This window comes from Zootoca vivipara, chromosome 4, assembly GCF_963506605.1.
Source record: "Zootoca vivipara chromosome 4, rZooViv1.1, whole genome shotgun sequence".
Taxonomy (NCBI): domain Eukaryota; kingdom Metazoa; phylum Chordata; class Lepidosauria; order Squamata; family Lacertidae; genus Zootoca; species Zootoca vivipara.
This window is the reverse complement of record NC_083279.1, coordinates 10,366,045-10,382,553: the sequence shown is the minus strand read 5'-3', so window position 1 is coordinate 10,382,553 and position 16,509 is coordinate 10,366,045. Positions and strand designations below refer to the sequence as shown.

General features: G+C 42.2%; 1 protein-coding gene across 5 annotated transcripts in view; it reads right to left on the bottom strand.

Annotated features, from left to right (window-relative positions):
* Positions 1 to 14,607, bottom strand: part of SCEL (sciellin) — a 51,397-nt gene extending 36,790 nt beyond the window's left edge. For 4 of the 5 annotated variants that reach the window (XM_035115241.2, XM_035115242.2, XM_035115243.2 and 1 more), the window contains exons 1-3: positions 14,283 to 14,607; positions 4,339 to 4,411; positions 2,211 to 2,328 (exon numbers count right to left, since the gene is read on the bottom strand). In XM_035115241.2, the coding sequence (XP_034971132.2) occupies positions 2,211 to 2,328; positions 4,339 to 4,381 (161 nt within the window). In that variant the 5' untranslated portion in view covers positions 4,382 to 4,411; positions 14,283 to 14,607. The remainder of the gene's footprint in view (positions 1 to 2,210; positions 2,329 to 4,338; positions 4,412 to 14,282) is intronic. The other variant, XM_035115239.2, reaches the window with a different exon arrangement.
* Between the last annotated feature and the right edge of the window lie 1,902 nt (positions 14,608 to 16,509).

The following is a 16,509-nucleotide window of genomic DNA, read 5'->3' as shown; positions in this document are numbered from 1 at the left end:
ATGTATTTGCCTGGGAGGTGTGAATTAGGTCGGTTTACTTAAAAATGAGTATGGAACAAAATTCTGTTCCAGATTTGAGAGACAACAAACGTGATCATTTCAAGATATTTAATAAATATTTTGATTGTCTTGACTAAATTTAGCAGCTGCGTCAAAGGAGGAATTTCAGCAGTTGTTGATTGTAATATTGTAGCTGTAGTCTATATGTGCAGAGCAGAGGATTCTGGGAAGTGTACACTGTCCATAGTCAGTTCATGCAAGGTACTGACCAGGATAGTTGGACCTCACCATTACACTCTGTTAACAGAGAATGTGCTTTAGAATATGGGTAGTTGTGAGCTAGCCATCTTTCAGGTAAGCTTGTTTGTCTGTACTGATGTTATCATTGAGGAATGCCTGGAGAATTCATGAGGCACCCCATAAATGCACAGAGTTAAATTCACCATTGGATATGCAATAGATTGGATGTAACAGATGTTGTCTGGACAAGGGAAACTTTACAGATACATCCCAGACCTCTCCTACTTTTGCTGTTTTGTTTTAAGTATTAAGTGCCCTGCCATTTGGAGTGAAACTCTGACGTCTGCATGCTTTGGCAATATGCAACATACTACAAGCTTTCTCTGAAGCATTTTTAATCTTTCTATCTCTTGTGCTACCTGTGTTTAATTTAAACATCTCCTGCAGTACTTTGATCTTATCCTTTGATCTGCAGCGCCTAGCCCTGGGAGAAGTTTTATTGAGATTACACATAAAACCACAGAAACACAGACCCATACGCCTTCGTGGCCTGCCTTCCATCCCTCCTCTCTCTGAAGATGATGGCTGCATCAAGAGCTGCAAGCACAGGCAAGCATCTCAGAAGAAGCAAGCTGGCTACCCAGCTACTGTAGCAGCCAACTCCTTTCTGTGCCATTTAGCAAGAACTTGTGGGTTTGGGACAGGGATGGGCAACCAGTGACCAACATTCAGGAAAAGTGTGGACTGCAGTCCAACAACATCTGGCAGGCACAGGTTCCCCATTCTTGGTCTAGGGCCAAGATTCAAATCCCAAAGATCCCATACAACAGAGGAAAAGGTGGGCTGTGCCTCTGATAGACAAATTCATGGAGCATCAATCTATTAGTGGTTATTAAACATAACTGATCATTAGAACCTCCTGTTCAGAGGCGGGATGTCATGGAGTGGTTGGACGCAGAGGAATGGCGGGAGGCACTAGCTGGGGAACAACCAAGGGAAGACGGATTCAGGTCAGATTGGGAGTGGAACGATGGTGAATGATCAGAGGGAGAAGAGAGACTGGGAGGAGGAGATGTTGGAAGCTGAAGAGGTAATAGGTTTTAGTGAGCAGGGAGAATCTGTCCAGAAACAGAAGCAGAAACAGGAGAGGAGGGAGGCCAAGAGGCAGAGATGAATCAGGCTGGTGAAGAAGCCAGGGTGTCTCCCACTCCTGCTGCAACAAGCTCTCCTCCTCCCTGGTCTCCCAGGACCAGGAGAGGCATGAAGCAGGAGCAAAGGCAGGCATGCAGGTGCAGTCTCAAATTGCTTGGGAAAACCCTGGACAGGAGGAGACTTGGGCAGCTATGGGAAGGCGGAGACCTTCAGTTTCCACAACTGCCTCATAGTGGCAAGACCTACCGAGAAGAGTTGTTGTGCCTTGTGAGGAGTAACAAGTAACCAAGGGGTTAACTGTGTACTGTGTACCACCTGACCACTGAGGAAGATATCATGTTACAGAATATACTGGAAGCATTTCTTTGTGTAACAGTTGGTTTCGATTCTGCCTGGGAGACAGTCGCAAGATGTCTGCGATCTCGCCAGGACGTTTGTTGTTTTCTCTGTAAATAAACTTCAGTAGTTAGAAGAACTTGGACTTTGTGTGTTCTTAAAAGGCTTTTTATCCAAAGGCTATACAAGCTACCGCTGTGCGTGAAATAAGGAGAACGAACTCTGCATTCTCACTACCAAGCCCGGGTCCACGGAGCAGAAACCGCAGCGAGAGTGTGCCTGGCGACATAAGTGGCTCCTAATTGAGTCGTAAATCGCTCAATAGAGCCCTATACCTGTCACATGCCTTTCGAGGACTACAAAACATGAAGTTTGTCCACGGCAAGCCTCTTGGCAGGCCACAATACCAAGCTGCTGGGCAATGTTTGAATTAGTAGATCACAACAAGATAAAAGCCAAAATGTGTGGTCCCCCCCCCTTACTTTTCCTCCTCAGGTCTTTTCTTTATCCAGCTGTTATCTTGTAACAGGGTCCTCTTCTTGTTGACCTCATTAATAACTTGCTGTCTACTCTTCATTGCAATGGAAGCATTCTTCGTATCTATTAGTGCACAGGCAAGAAAATTAGAAATTACATAACAAATGTTATTTTTGATCAAATATATGGAGAGCTGCAGCATTGTTCACTTTGCAGATTTCATTGATGTGTGCTATAGTTTCTAATAAAATCTCTATCTTAAAATAGTAATTAAGAGGAGGAGTGTGGGACTGGGAAAGTTCCCAGATAAACCTCAAAGCTGAAATCAGGGTGGTAGACTATTGCCTACATGTCACACAACTATTAACTATTTTGTGAGAAATACCTACAGTGCAACCCTGAACATTTCTACTGAGACACAAGCTTCATTGAGTTCAGTGAGTTTTTCTACCAGGCTGGGTTGCACAGGATCAGAGCCCGCTGCATGTGAAATCTCTTGCGACACTATACCAGGGTTCGCCTTAAGGATGCAGTCCTATAGGCTTAGAATGTTGACCAACATCATGGTGTTATCTTTCCAATGCATAATTAAAAACATCAACCCAATTTTCAGTAAACTTGGTTTTTTTTCTCATTGTCTTCCTCCTAAATGCTTCCAAATGCTTCCCATAATTGCTTCAACGTCAAGCCATGACAAACATTATATCTGTGCAAGCATTTCAACTTGGCTAATGGGACTGTGCCCCTTTTCCTCCCCCATCCCATGCACTGTTCTGGGGACTCTGCCAGCCCTCCCTTGGGACCAACTGGGGGAGCATGGGGTGTGGGGAGAGGAAGGGGAAAGTTCCATGACACAAGTGGAAATATTTGCACATGGCTTCCACTTATGGGGCACGTTAGGTGAATCCCATCCAAAGTGCTATACAACATAATACAAAAATGAGAATCAATATAAAACTTTTAAAAACCTGAAAACACATCCCATCCAGTATAAGAAGCCACCATATCTAAAACTCTTCAAATTAATCTTATTATTTATTGCAGGTCTACTCAGCAGTAAATCTCACTGAGTACAATGGGGCTTAAAGGTAAAGGTAAAGGGACCCCTGACCATTAGGTCCAGTCATGACCGACTCTGGGGTTGCGCGCTCATCTCACATTATTGGCCAAGGGAGCCGGCGTATAGCTTCCAGGTCATGTGGCCAGCATGACAAAGCCACTTCTGGCAAACCAGAGCAACACACGGAAACACCGTTTACCTTCCTGCCTGAGCGGTACCTATTTATCTACTTGCACTGGTGTGCTTTCGAACTGCTAGGTTGGCAGGAGCTGGGACCGAGCAATGGGAGCTCACCCCATCACAGGGATTCGAACCGCCGACCTTCTGATCGGCAAGCCCTAGGCTCAGTGGTCTAACCCACAGCGCCACCTGGGTCCCTGGGGCTTACTTCCAGTTAACTGTGTACAGGATTGCACTCAAAGTCTGTTCACACATTTGCCATATTCCTTGAAACCTCTCTGAACTAGTTCCCCCACCACAAGATTTTATTAAAGCTTTAATGAAAGCTAAACCTCTCTGAGTGAGTTGAAACATTTGCTTTCTTCCAGTTTGCAGCTCTGCACAAATGTACTGTTGTCAGCAAAAGCTCGATATTCAGTACATTTTATTGTATTTTATTGCTATGGCTAGTGGCTGATGCAAAAAAAGATTCTTCTGCTTTTGCTTGATAAGGTTTTTTAAAAAAAAAAAATGATTATATTGCATTTGTGAGGTGCTTCTGGCTGAATGCAAGACATTGACAGCACACTCTTATGCGTTTTTGCTCAAAAGGAAGCCCAACTGTGTCCAATGGGGTTTCTAGATCCACTTGGACCAATGCAAGTAGAGGTGTAGCGGCAGCCATCTCAACTGATCTCAAGACCAGTTTGATAGCACAACCCAAAAAACAAAACAAAAAAGGGTTAATCAGCATGTAGTTAAATTTGAAGTACAGCTGACACAAAATGCAAAGGATTGGAAGACGTTTTGCCAATCTGTTGGTTTGACATTTTAAAAAGAGGGGGCTATGTTATTTTCCCCAACCCCTTGGCTAACTCAACAGAACCAGAACAGAAAGAATGACACCACGTTACCACTTTTGTTAGGGGACGGTTTTCCCACAGTGAAGGTTGTCATTTTGTTCAGAGGTGTTTTCTTTACGGTGCACTGAAAGAAAGTAAAAATACGAGAGATTAAGTATGGGGCGGTGGGTGGGTGGGTGGGAGGAGACCCAATCTGGCAAAAGACATAAATGGCAGGCTAAAATAATGAGACCGCAGCTCTTCCTCAGCCTCACTTTCCAGATGCCAGCTGCTTTCATATAACTGAACATAAGAAGAATCCTGATGGGTCAGGCTATTTAGCCAAGTATCCTGTTTCCCACAATGCCCAATCGGCCAATAGCCCTTTCCTGTTGTTGTTCCAAGCAGCTGGTATTCAGTGGGATATTGTCTCTGATTCAAACCTGGAGTTACACATGGACATTTTGACTAGCCACAACTCAATACATCTCAAGCAAGGACCCGAGTCCTCACTTAAGCTGTCAGTTCACACAGGTCTCAAATAATATGAATGGGCTATTTGCTTCACTGAGATGCGGAGGAATGGGAGCGACTCCTTTTCCCCAACACACAGAGCAGTCAGCTGCTGTAAGAGAGGTTTCAATACAGTGGAACCTCGGTTTATGAACACCTCGGTTTATGAATTTTCGGTTTATGAACGCCGCGGACCCATCTGGAACAGATTAATTCACTTTCCATTACTTTTAATGGGAAAGTTCGCTTCAGTTTATGAACGCTTCAGTTTATGAACAGACTTCCGGAACCAATTACACCCATGTTTCAGTTTATGAACGCTTCAGTTTAAGTACTTCGCGGACCCATCTGGAACGGATTAATCCACTTTCCATTACTTTCAATGGAAAAGTTCGCTTCAGTTTATGAACGGTTACTCCGCGGACCGTTTGGAACAGATTAATCCACTTTCCATTACTTTCAATGGGAAAGTTCGCTTCAGTTTATGAACGCTTCAGTTTATGAACAGACTTCTGGAACCAATTGTGTTCATAAACCGAGGTACCACTGTATTGGCTTGCTGACATTTCTTCTGCAGACAGGAGGCAGGAACAGCTGCCCACCCTCCTCAGCAGCTTTTGTTGTCTTTTAAAGCTGGCATTCCTTATTTGCTCTGCTTTAGACTATTCAGCAGAGACCCTCTGCTGTCTGATTCCTGACCACACAACTAAACAAGGACTCAGGAGCTTCTAGGTCTTATGCATGACCACCGCTAACTAAAAGTCTGGTGGCAATTTTTAGAAAGGGAAAGAAGGGAACGAGCTAAAGTATCCAATTTAATAAATAATGGTTGGCGTCAACTTCCCTCCAACTGGCTGTGTGTAAGTTTTGGTACAAATGACAAAACAAGACCAGTTTTTTAGATACGATAAATGACTGTGCCACAGAAAAAGCACAAAAACAGGAGAAGAGAGTATATATTCAACGTAATCGCTCACACACTGCTTGGATATAGTGACTGCAACATTATTAAATTTAAAATCAAGTACTACTTTCCACCTGGGCAGATGAGGCTCGTCAACCTGGGAAGGTAGCCGACCTAGGAGAAGGCAAACTCTGATCCTAAACCTCTACAGTGGTACCTTGGTTTACGAACTTAATCCGTTCTGGAAGTCCGTTCTTAAAGCAAAGCGTTCTTAAACCAAGGCATGCTTTCCCATAGCAGCGGGGGGACGGGACTCAATTTACAATTGGAACACACTCAACAGGAAGTGGAACACGGTCTGCTTCTAAGGCAAAGTTCACAAACCAAAACACCTACTTCCGGGTTTGCAGCGTTCTTAAACCAAGTTGTTCATAAACTAAGCTGTTCTTAAACCTAGGTACCACTGAACTGCCTTGCAGGAGATATTCGATAGAAGAAACAGCTAAGGGGTAAACCCTACAGAAGTCTGGAGTCGAGTCCCTAAGACAGTTGAATAGTGCCAAGTCCTCCACAGGAAACAAAGCAAATGTCAGTACATTGATCAGAAGGTGCCGCACAACACCATGTTTTACGTTCAGCTCCCAGGGTGTTCTGCAGCACGATAAAGGGGCAAGAGAGATAGACTCTTCCACCAGTCCCAGCCAAGTGATTCTAGTTGATTTTTTTTTCAAAAGAAAGGAGAAAGTTTAAATTGTTTGCTATCATGAGTATTGTAACAACCGGGGCATTGAACAACAGGCCTGAACAATTGTGACCCATCAAGCTGACTGCAGATCATCAACCTATGGGAGAACAATACATCTCCTGTTTTTAATGCTTGCTGGAGAAGGTGACACCAAGGCTATTTCTGAGCATCTAGCAGTACACTCAGGTCAGTACCGGTAGGTAGCAACTGGCTTGGTGGATCACAGATTGTTCAGGCCCTTTAAAACAAGTATTTCATAAATGACTCTGAAAACAGTATCAGACTGAGGCCAAAAACCTTGGTCCTGCCACACCTATTAATTTATACCTGTTTGCATAAGCTTCAGAATTCTACTTGTTGATCATGAAAATATTAGTAACACCCTTGCCCTTTCAATTTACATGTCATATTCATTGGCAATGTGTAATAGGCAGAACATATGACGGGAAGCTTTTCTTCTCACCCAACAACAACAAATATGTTCAAGCCTTCTGTAAGAAATTGTTTTGAAATGCTCACTGGGCATTACGCCAACATGGAGCATTTCCTAGTAGCCACTCTTTTTATACTATCAGATAAGCTTTGTTGGGGACGGGGTGGGGATAGTTGCTTTTTGGTTTCGGGGTTATGTTGTTTCGGTAGCTACTGCCATTCTAAAGAAAGGCTATCCCAAGGTGCTTGATCAATTTAAAAGCAACAAGAAAGGTGCTGGATGCTCATTGTGGCTGCTTTTTATTTTTTCCATGCTATCTGAATGAGAGGAATTTTGTTTTTATAAGCATTCGACCCTGGAAAAGCTTTCATTGCAAGACTCCACCTTCACAGACTGTTGACACTCTTTGGTATGCCAACATATAAATTAAAGGCTCCATGTTGCAAATTTGGATTTCATTTTGCATTTGCATTTTGCTTTTGAGGTTTAGGAGTCTCTTCCAGAATTGTTAATGCTGTCATGCCTGTGTTGTTGTTTCATTATGTACCGGTAAATACTTTTCTAAAGCAAGGAAGGAAGGAAGGATGCACATTCTTGTCAACTTTAAAAACCTCCCAAAACTATATCAAGTGTGTGAAGAGGCAAACAAACAGCTCCCACAACCCCAAATTCCCTCCCAAGTTATGGCTTTGCTTGCTCTGGGCCACAGTGCAAGCATTTTACCCACTTTTGCCCTGTTGACAAACCTTTCTAGTATACAGGACATCTTAATGATGCATGATACCAATTTCAGTTTTCAAGCCAGAGTATAAGACATTTGGTATATAATTCCTGTTGACTTATCTGGGTGTTTTAAAACAAATGGGGATGGGTGAGGGAAGCAAAAATAATGACACCCCCGCCCCCAACCGTTTTGATAATTTTAGTGACTGAAGTTGAAACAAACAAAAAACCCATTTCCTCCTCACTTGCTCTTATTTTAATTTTCCCAAAGGAGACCCAACTAATATTTTTTCAGCATGCAGCTTGAAAATGCTGTAATTACAGCCCCTCGGGCCAATATTCCTCTGAGCTCTAGCTCATGGTGGGATGATTTGAAATGAAACAATGCATATCTGCAAGATGTCTTGGGATGTTAAATTTGCATTGCAATTTAAAAAATATATAAAAAATGCTTCTGGGAAGGCTGGGGAACAGTACAAATTGTGACTGCAGCCTTGTGACCTGGCAACCCTAAGAGGGCAAGAAATTAAATGGATGGGAAGGTCTGGATTTCATATGCTGATTTTAATTTTTAGACCCTAGAAGCAACAACTGCTTCTTCAAACAATCAAAAAAGTAACTTGGAGCACATATTGGAGTGTAAAGAAGATGGCTGATATGGAAGGGGTTAAGCACCTCCCCTGCTCCACCTGCTTTCCCACCACTGGGGTCTCCTTTTTCACATGTACTATGTAATTTAAAACATTTGGCTACAAGAAGTCAGAAAAGAAATTAGATCTGGTGGCAAAATCCATCCGTTCTTTATCACAGGCCAAAAGAAACTGGCACAGATCTCTTTGATAATAATGCCAGTTGTCTGGCTAGCTAAAGATAGGCTTTGATTTCACTGCAATAGATCTTGATTTGTATTATCCACATTTGATAACTGTTATTTATGAGGCTATGGTCTCCTGCCTAGACATCTCATGGTTTAGCAGCTCATTGTTCTCTGTAAGATTAAGCTCCCAAGCTCATTTATCCCTTTCTCTTCATCCCAAGATGAGAGTTCTTCTGCGGTGTCTGATCGATCTACCGCATGTACACCAGTGACCACCGATTATTTGGCCACTACTTCGCTTGTTTGTCGTACGCTGGTGAGTCATAGTTTCAGCATATACCAGGGTACTCACAATATGACAGCTCCGCGACAGGCACCCTTGTATTCAGCTGACAAACAAACATGAACCCAAAATAGCAAACAATCTTGGGTGGACTCCCATCTCCAAGTCATCATGATGTGAAGAAGCTTACAATACCAGCCCTCAATGGCTGAAAAAATGATGAAGGGCAGGTGCATTTTTGTGTTGCTGTCATGGGGTGTGTGTGTGTTTTAATCCACGCATGCTTACTTTTAGTTTTGATAACTCCATCCTGTTTGGACAAGGGAGTGTGGTAATTGGGTGTGGTGATTACTAAAGGAATGATGGCTTGGGGGGGGGGGGAGAATGAGCTGGCGTCAAGGAGGGATGCAAAAGGTATTTCACATGTGAGGAGCGCAAGTCTGGCTCCAAAACTGGCACGGAATCACAAGGAAAAGGCACGCAGGTGAAATAAGGACCCTGGTGAAGCTATGTTTACCATGCAGATGCTGCTGGAAATGGCCTCCGTGTAATAACCAATCTATAGTATGGCAGGAAAATTTAATAGGGTGACCACTTAAGCATAATAATAAAAAGGGGAAGTGCGTCACCTAAAAAAGGAGGGCAAATGAGGATTTGCATAACATTGAGCATAAGAACTTAAGAAGAGCCTGCTGGATCAGGCCCATGGCCCATCTAGTCCAGCATCCAGATCTTAGTGACTGACCACATAAACATTAGGCATGCCAGCTTGTACGTATTAGCAAACTTAGATATAATTCCTGTAATTTTTAAAAGAAGTATAGTCTTGTCACATCCACAGCTCAGTGTTAGCTGCACCCACACTGTACATTTTAAGCAGTCTTATACCAGTTTGCTGGTTATATCTTTTCCCCAAAGAAACTGTAATCCTTTAAGGGCGCTGAGAGCTGCTAGGAGACCCCTTGCACAAAACCAGAAAACTTCAAAGGTGTGTGCTGAGAATTCACAATTGCCTGAGACAATAATAAATAAATAAATAAATAAATAAATAATAATACTATATTATTATTATTATTATTATTATTATTATTATTATTATTATTATTTATACCCCGCCCATCTGGCTGGGTTTCCCCAGCCACTCTGGGCGGCTTACAACAGAAAAATGAAATAAAACAAATAAACATTAAAAGCCTCCCTAAACAGGGCTGCCTTCAGATGTCTTCTAAAAATCTGGTAGCTATTTTTCTCTTTGACATCTGATGGGAGGGCGTTCCACAGGACAGGCGCCACCACCGAGAAGGCCCTCGGTGCTGGACCTCAGTGTCCGGGCAGAATGATGGGGGTGGAGACGCTCCTTCAGGTATACTGGACCGAGGCCATTTAGGGCTTTAAATAAGACTGTGTATTATTTAGTTTCACACTTCCCGGGTGGAGCATTTTTGGTTATTTATCTGAATGCATGCTCTGTTGGTCTTAATCAGCATAATATAATCAACAAATTAGAAGGTGGGAACAAACAGAATAGGGAATTCCTATGCGTATTAATGGACAACATGAAAGTTGCTCTTCATATACAAATTCAAATGCATTCAGGGGTGGAGTACTCCAGTCTAATTTGAATGGGGGGGGGATGGATGGATCAACAGCTAAATAATGCTCAAATGTGGAAAAGGTATTTATACTGTATAAGTACTGTAGTTCCTAGGTAAGCTCCTAAGTGTGCCTCAGATCGCTTTTGCTGCTCCTACAACACACCCCTGTCCTTACGCCCTTGTTCCTGTGTGTGGCCCTTCACAGCTCCGGACAGGACTTTCCCTTTTAGCCAACAAGGCTTTCACTATCCTCAAGTTCCAGCTGTTGTCCAGCTACCGTACATGATGGACCATATTGTACCAAGTTGATTTCCCAAATTGTACCTCAGCTGTCTATGTGAACTAAATAACCAGGCTCCTGGGGAAGGAGAGGCAGGTGTGTGAACACTTGCTAATGTTGGGTTGTAAACTTCATGCTCCTTGTTCTTTATCTCACCCTGGCCTAATTCTCCCATCTCTATTTTACCTATTATCCTGTGTCTCCACAAGATTTAATTTCTCGCTGTGCCCCAGGCTCCAGAATCCACACCTTAACAAATTAAGGACAGTTTCCTGTAGCACTGAGAAAAGGGGTTAATTGCAGGGGGCAACATTAAGAAACAAACACAAAATAGGTTTACTGTATATTATAGACAATTAGCAGCATTACAGCTGCCTTTATTTTATCCCTCCTGAAACTTGTGGAGATTCTAAGTTCTCACTATTCAAATAAATCACTGCTACTATCTCACTTGATGCTTTTGAATTATGGTGCTGGAGGAGACTCTTGAGAGTCCCATGGACTGCAAGAAGATCAAACCTATCCATTAAGGAAATCAGCCCTCAGTCTTCGGAGCCCTCCCTGGGTGTTGCTCTTGGGAGGTAGGCTCCCATCACTCTTCTTCATCAAGCCAGTCCCTGACATGCTTCATATGTGCCAGGAGAAAGAGAAGAGCTCAGTTACGGACCACCAGAGCTAGAACAACCTTCTCAGTGATGCTCTAAGGTGCTGCCCTATGTGAGAAAGAGAATGAATGGCTTGTGGGTGAATGGTGTGCGTGCTTGGCTGCATGCCTGCGTGTGTGTGGCATTTGTGTAAATGGATGAGAGAGGACAAGAGAATGGGTGGGTGCATGGGAATAATGCTGGTGTTGAGTGTATGTGGATGGGTGGATGGATGGATGGATGGGAGATGTTTGTGTGGGAGAAAGAGAATGAATGTATGAAGAAGAAGAAGAAGAAGGAGGAGGAGGAGGAGGAGGAGGAGGAGGAGGAGGAGGAGGAGGAGGAGGAGGAGGAGGAGGAGGAGAGAAAGAAAGAGGTTGCGCCCTCAAGGAAATGCATCCATAGAATCATAGAGTTGGAAGAGACCACAAGGGCCATCCAGTCCAACCCCCTGCCAAGCAGGAAACACCATCAAAGCATTCTTGACATATGCCTGTCAAGCCTCTGCTTAAAGACCTCCAAAGAAGGAGACTCCACCACATTCCTTGGTAGCAAATTCCACTGCCGAACAGCTCTTACTGTCAGGAAGGTCTTCCTAATGTTTAGGTGGAATCTTCTTTCTTGTAGTTTGAATCCATTACTCCGTGTCCGCTTCTCTGGAGCAGCAGAAAACAACCTTTCTCCCTCCTCTATACGACATCCTTTTATATATTTGAACATGGCTATCATATCACCCCTTAACCTTCTCTTCTTCAGGCTAAACATACCCAGCTCCCTAAGCTGTTCCTCATAAGGCATCCATTAACTTCAAAAAGATTACTCACCCCTGCTCTATTGCATACCCTCCAACATTTCTCCAATGAAAATAGGGACGTCCTATTCAATAATAATAATAATAATAATAATAATAATAATAATAATAATAATAATTTTATTATTTATACCCTACCCATCTGACTAGGTTGCCCCAGTCAATCTGGGCGGCTCCCAACATATTAAAAAAACATAAAAAATTAAACATTTTAAACTTCCTTATACAGGGCTGCCTTCAAATGGCTCAGGGGTCAGATAGCGTCATATCCCCCAACATTTCTCCAATGAAAATAGGGGTGTCCCATAGGAAAGCATGACATTCTGGGATCAAATCAGAAACTGGGACATTTTCTGTAAATTTGGGACTGTCCCTGGAAAGCAGGGATACTTGGAGGGTTGCTAATGCAGTTTTTATGATAGCACGCTGGAAGTAAAATTAAGTTTTGTAAAGTATATAGAATGTCAGAGCTTTTGTAAAACAGATTTAAAACAGGTGAAAGTCACTGGCAGCAGGATCTCCTAAGCAAGCATGATCTGATCCTTCTACACAGAGGAAATAATAATAATAATAATAGCCTATCTAACTACTGGTGTTTTAAGAAGGGCATCTTCACACTTTCAACTGCTGAGGTAATCATCTATGTAATACACAGATCTTTAGATAACCAGCAATAAAGGTCTGGTCAAAAACAACTAGGCAGTGGCACCCAAGTCTATGGGGAGCACTTAAATTGGGTTTATCCATTAAATGTGCACAGCTTGCAATGCAGCAGATAGAAGAATCAACCACAGAAAGGTTTACACCACTTCAGGAGCTCCAGTTTACCAGCAACCGTGTTCTGTAGTAGCTTAATGAGCATAGTAGTTAATACTATGGGAGCTGGAAGCACTGTTTATGCAGAACAGTTACAGTAAGTAGAGGAAACAGAAACAAAACCTTCTCAGCAAAAAGTTTCTCAGCGTAACCATAAATACAGTTAGGGTCTCCTTTGCATTGGTGTGTTAAAAACTGAATTCAGCTCATCATGGTGGCGGGCAAATAGTCATGAAACTAAGTAACCACCTGCTGTATCTCTGGACTTCATCAAGCAGACTGTTGTATAACTAGATGGACTCCAACTCTATGGTTAAATGAATCTGGGCCACCTTCAGTCATCAGAGGCAAGTGTAGTGACAGGTTGTAGTGACCCCGAGAATAGGTCTTCACAGCACATAGTTAATTAGATTAGGCCAAAATGGCAGTTAACTACATGCATGTCTTAGAAACCAAACTGATCACCAGGCTTCAATCTCATCTCACAACTTTCACACCCTAAATAGCATTTTTGCAGGCAGACATGTATTCTGCTTTGCACTTAAGGAATGACCTATTTAGTAAAATATGGTCATCATTATCTCAGTCATGGGAAATTACAAATACAAAAGAGAAGGTTTAACGACCCAGTACAAAAGTGTACTGCTGAAATTACTTGTCTATTCATAGCAAAGCAAGCTTCTGGAACTGGTTTTACAGGATTTGGGTGGAGAAGATTCTGCCTTGAAAGAAATTAATCTTTAAAATTGTACATAGCCTGAAATCAGCTACGGTAGTTAAAGATGACAAAATTTTGATTTGTGTGAATTTGTTTTCCTTCAAACACTCCTGTGCTTCAAATGTAAATTGTTTCATGGTGGAACATTTTGTACAACTTGAAACTTTTTTGTTATTTTGAAGAAAACAAAGCAAAACACCTTCCTTCAAAGATCTGCTACATTCTTGCAATAAAACAGAATTTCTAATCCCTGCCATCCACCCAATTTATTTCCTACTGTACTTTGTTTTTAAAGACATGTCTGATTTCTAATGCCCTTCCTATGAAAGGAACATACTGGTACATTTCACCACAATGCACTATAAGATTAACATGCATAAAATGTTACTCCTTCCACCATCTTCCATGTGTAAAAATAGATAAAAATATTAAGCCGTTTTCCTTCCAGAGTGAGTGCACACTAGAGTTATCATTTAAGCAAACAACTACAAATTAGAAAATCATTTTAACAAGCAAGTTTTCAAAACTCTAAAGTGATTTTGACAGCCCAGCTTTTGTGTAGCCTTTCAGAGGTTCCATCAGATTATACAGAGGTATATGAAGCAGGAATGTGGTAAAAGAATAATAATAAAAAACCAGTCCTCAAAACTGTGAAGTTGGCTGCTGTAGGTCCAAACTCACTGGAAGAGTTTGGCTTGTAACAATTCCGGGTATATATTAAACTCCATGCTTACCTCTTCAAACCATGAATGAAAAGGTCCAGAACCCGGCACCCAGTGGTCTCTGTTATGCAGTTCAGTTTACTGAAGAGCAGGATCGTCCTCCATCTGAGAGTCTTAACAGCTTGGAGGCTTCTCTACCAGAGGCTGACTCATTCAGGGAGGAGAAAGGAGGCGCAGAAGAGGGAGTTCACCTTGCACAAATACCAAATCAGTTAAAATCCACTGGCATATTTTTGTACTCTGCTCCATTCTCTCCTGTGATGCAGAGACAGATTGCAGCAGCAGACAGCAAAAAAACATACAGGTTGCTAATGATAACAATACATTTTTGTTACAGGTGCCTTAATCCCATAAAGAACAACAAGCCACATGTCACTGTGCAATAGACCTATCACTTTACAGTAGTTGGAAGTTGAATGTGTATATATTTTTTAAAAAAACAAAAAACCCTGCCAAGCATGTGAGGAATCTTCAGGGCTGTAACCTGAGAAATTTACACACTGCAGTCCCATGTCTATTGGCTAAAGAATTTCAGTCGTTTTGCTGAAGCCTTCCAAGAAGCTGACATTGTAGGAACTCCAGAAGAAAACCTGCTCTGCTCTGGAAAATCAGGTTTAGCTGTTAAGCAATCTGAAGTACAGTATAACTAAATAAAAGAGCTACAATTGCTGTTTGTATGGAAACGGGTACTTTTATTTATGCACTTCCTCTCCAAGGATGTAATTCTAATTCATGAAGAAGGTGGACATCCCGTAGATGTTGTGAGGCAACCAACATATGATGTCAGATTATGCACTATCATTCAGCATTAAGCACCCATGCCAAGAGGTGAGCCAAACAAATATATAGCAAAATAATAATTTGATTTTTTTAAAAAAATCCAAGGCAATCTGGAGCCTGCTGTGAGGTATTCAATGTAGCATATTTCTCTTTTGATTAATACAAATCCTCAAAGTTAATTCCTGATTTTTAAATTGTTTTCTGTTAACTTAACATAAGTAAGAGGTTAAATACCATGAACCCAAGACAATAATAACCAGGGACACCGTCGCCAATCTTTAACATAAATAGGTATGCTTGGCCCAGACAGAAATCCCCCCAATTCCACCTCTAGACCACCTCTTGAGCACATCTTGCCTTAATTTACTCTCTCCTTGGCACTTTCCCCTCAAGCTTTATTCTTCTTTCCACTCTTCTTTAGCCCTGTTCAGCTTGAACATAATGGGTCAAAAAGTGGCAAGGGGCAGTAGGAGCTCTGCCTCCAATATCACTGATAACTGGGAAACACTGGCCTGTGGACGCTTTAATTGGAGAATAGCTTTTACCAAAGGTGTTGTGGACTTTGAAGAAGCATGAACTCAGGACGAAAGGAGAAACGAGCTAAGAGGAAGGCATGCTTGGCAAACCCTCACTGTGATCAACTCCCACCTGGAAACCTATGTCCCCAATGTGGAAGGATGTGTGGATCCAGAATTGGCCTCCACTGTCACTGTTAAGACAGTGTTCATAGAAGACAATCTTACTCGGCTACAAGTGATCACCAAAGAATATGGTGAGATGTATTCCACTTTTGCTTAAAATATATTATTTCTACATGTGCTATTATAAATTAGCACATGCCAATTTTATGGAAGATGGTGGATTGTCCCCACTGCCAATCTCTTTGACTATTGCAAGTATCTCTCTGCATCTAACTCTTCTTCTACATTGGAGACCTGCTCTGGCATCTACAAATAATAGTGGCTATCTCTGTTTTGGTAGCCTAAGTATATGTTGTAGCTAAGTTGTGGCATGAGGTGCTGCATATAGCAAAATGAATCAGAAATTCTAGGCAATAATAATAATAATAATAATAATAATTTATTATTTATTCCCCGCCCATCTGGCCGGGTTCCCCCAGCCACTCTGGGCGGCTTCCAACAAAACAGAAATTCTAAAATACAGAAATCCATCAAACATTAAAATACAGAAATCCATTAAACATTAAAAGCTTCCCTAAACAGGGCTGCCTTGAGATGCCTTCTAAAGGTCTGGTAATTGTTGTTCTCTTTGACCTCTAGTGGGAGGGCATTCCACAGGGTGGGTGCCACTACCGAGAAGGCCCTCTGCCTGGTTCCCTGTAACTTGGCTTCTCGTAGTGAGGGAACCGCCAGAAGGCCCTCGGAGCTGGACCTCAGTGTCCGGGCAGAACGATGGAGGTGGAGACGCTCCTTCAGGTATAATCAGTCTGAGATCTACC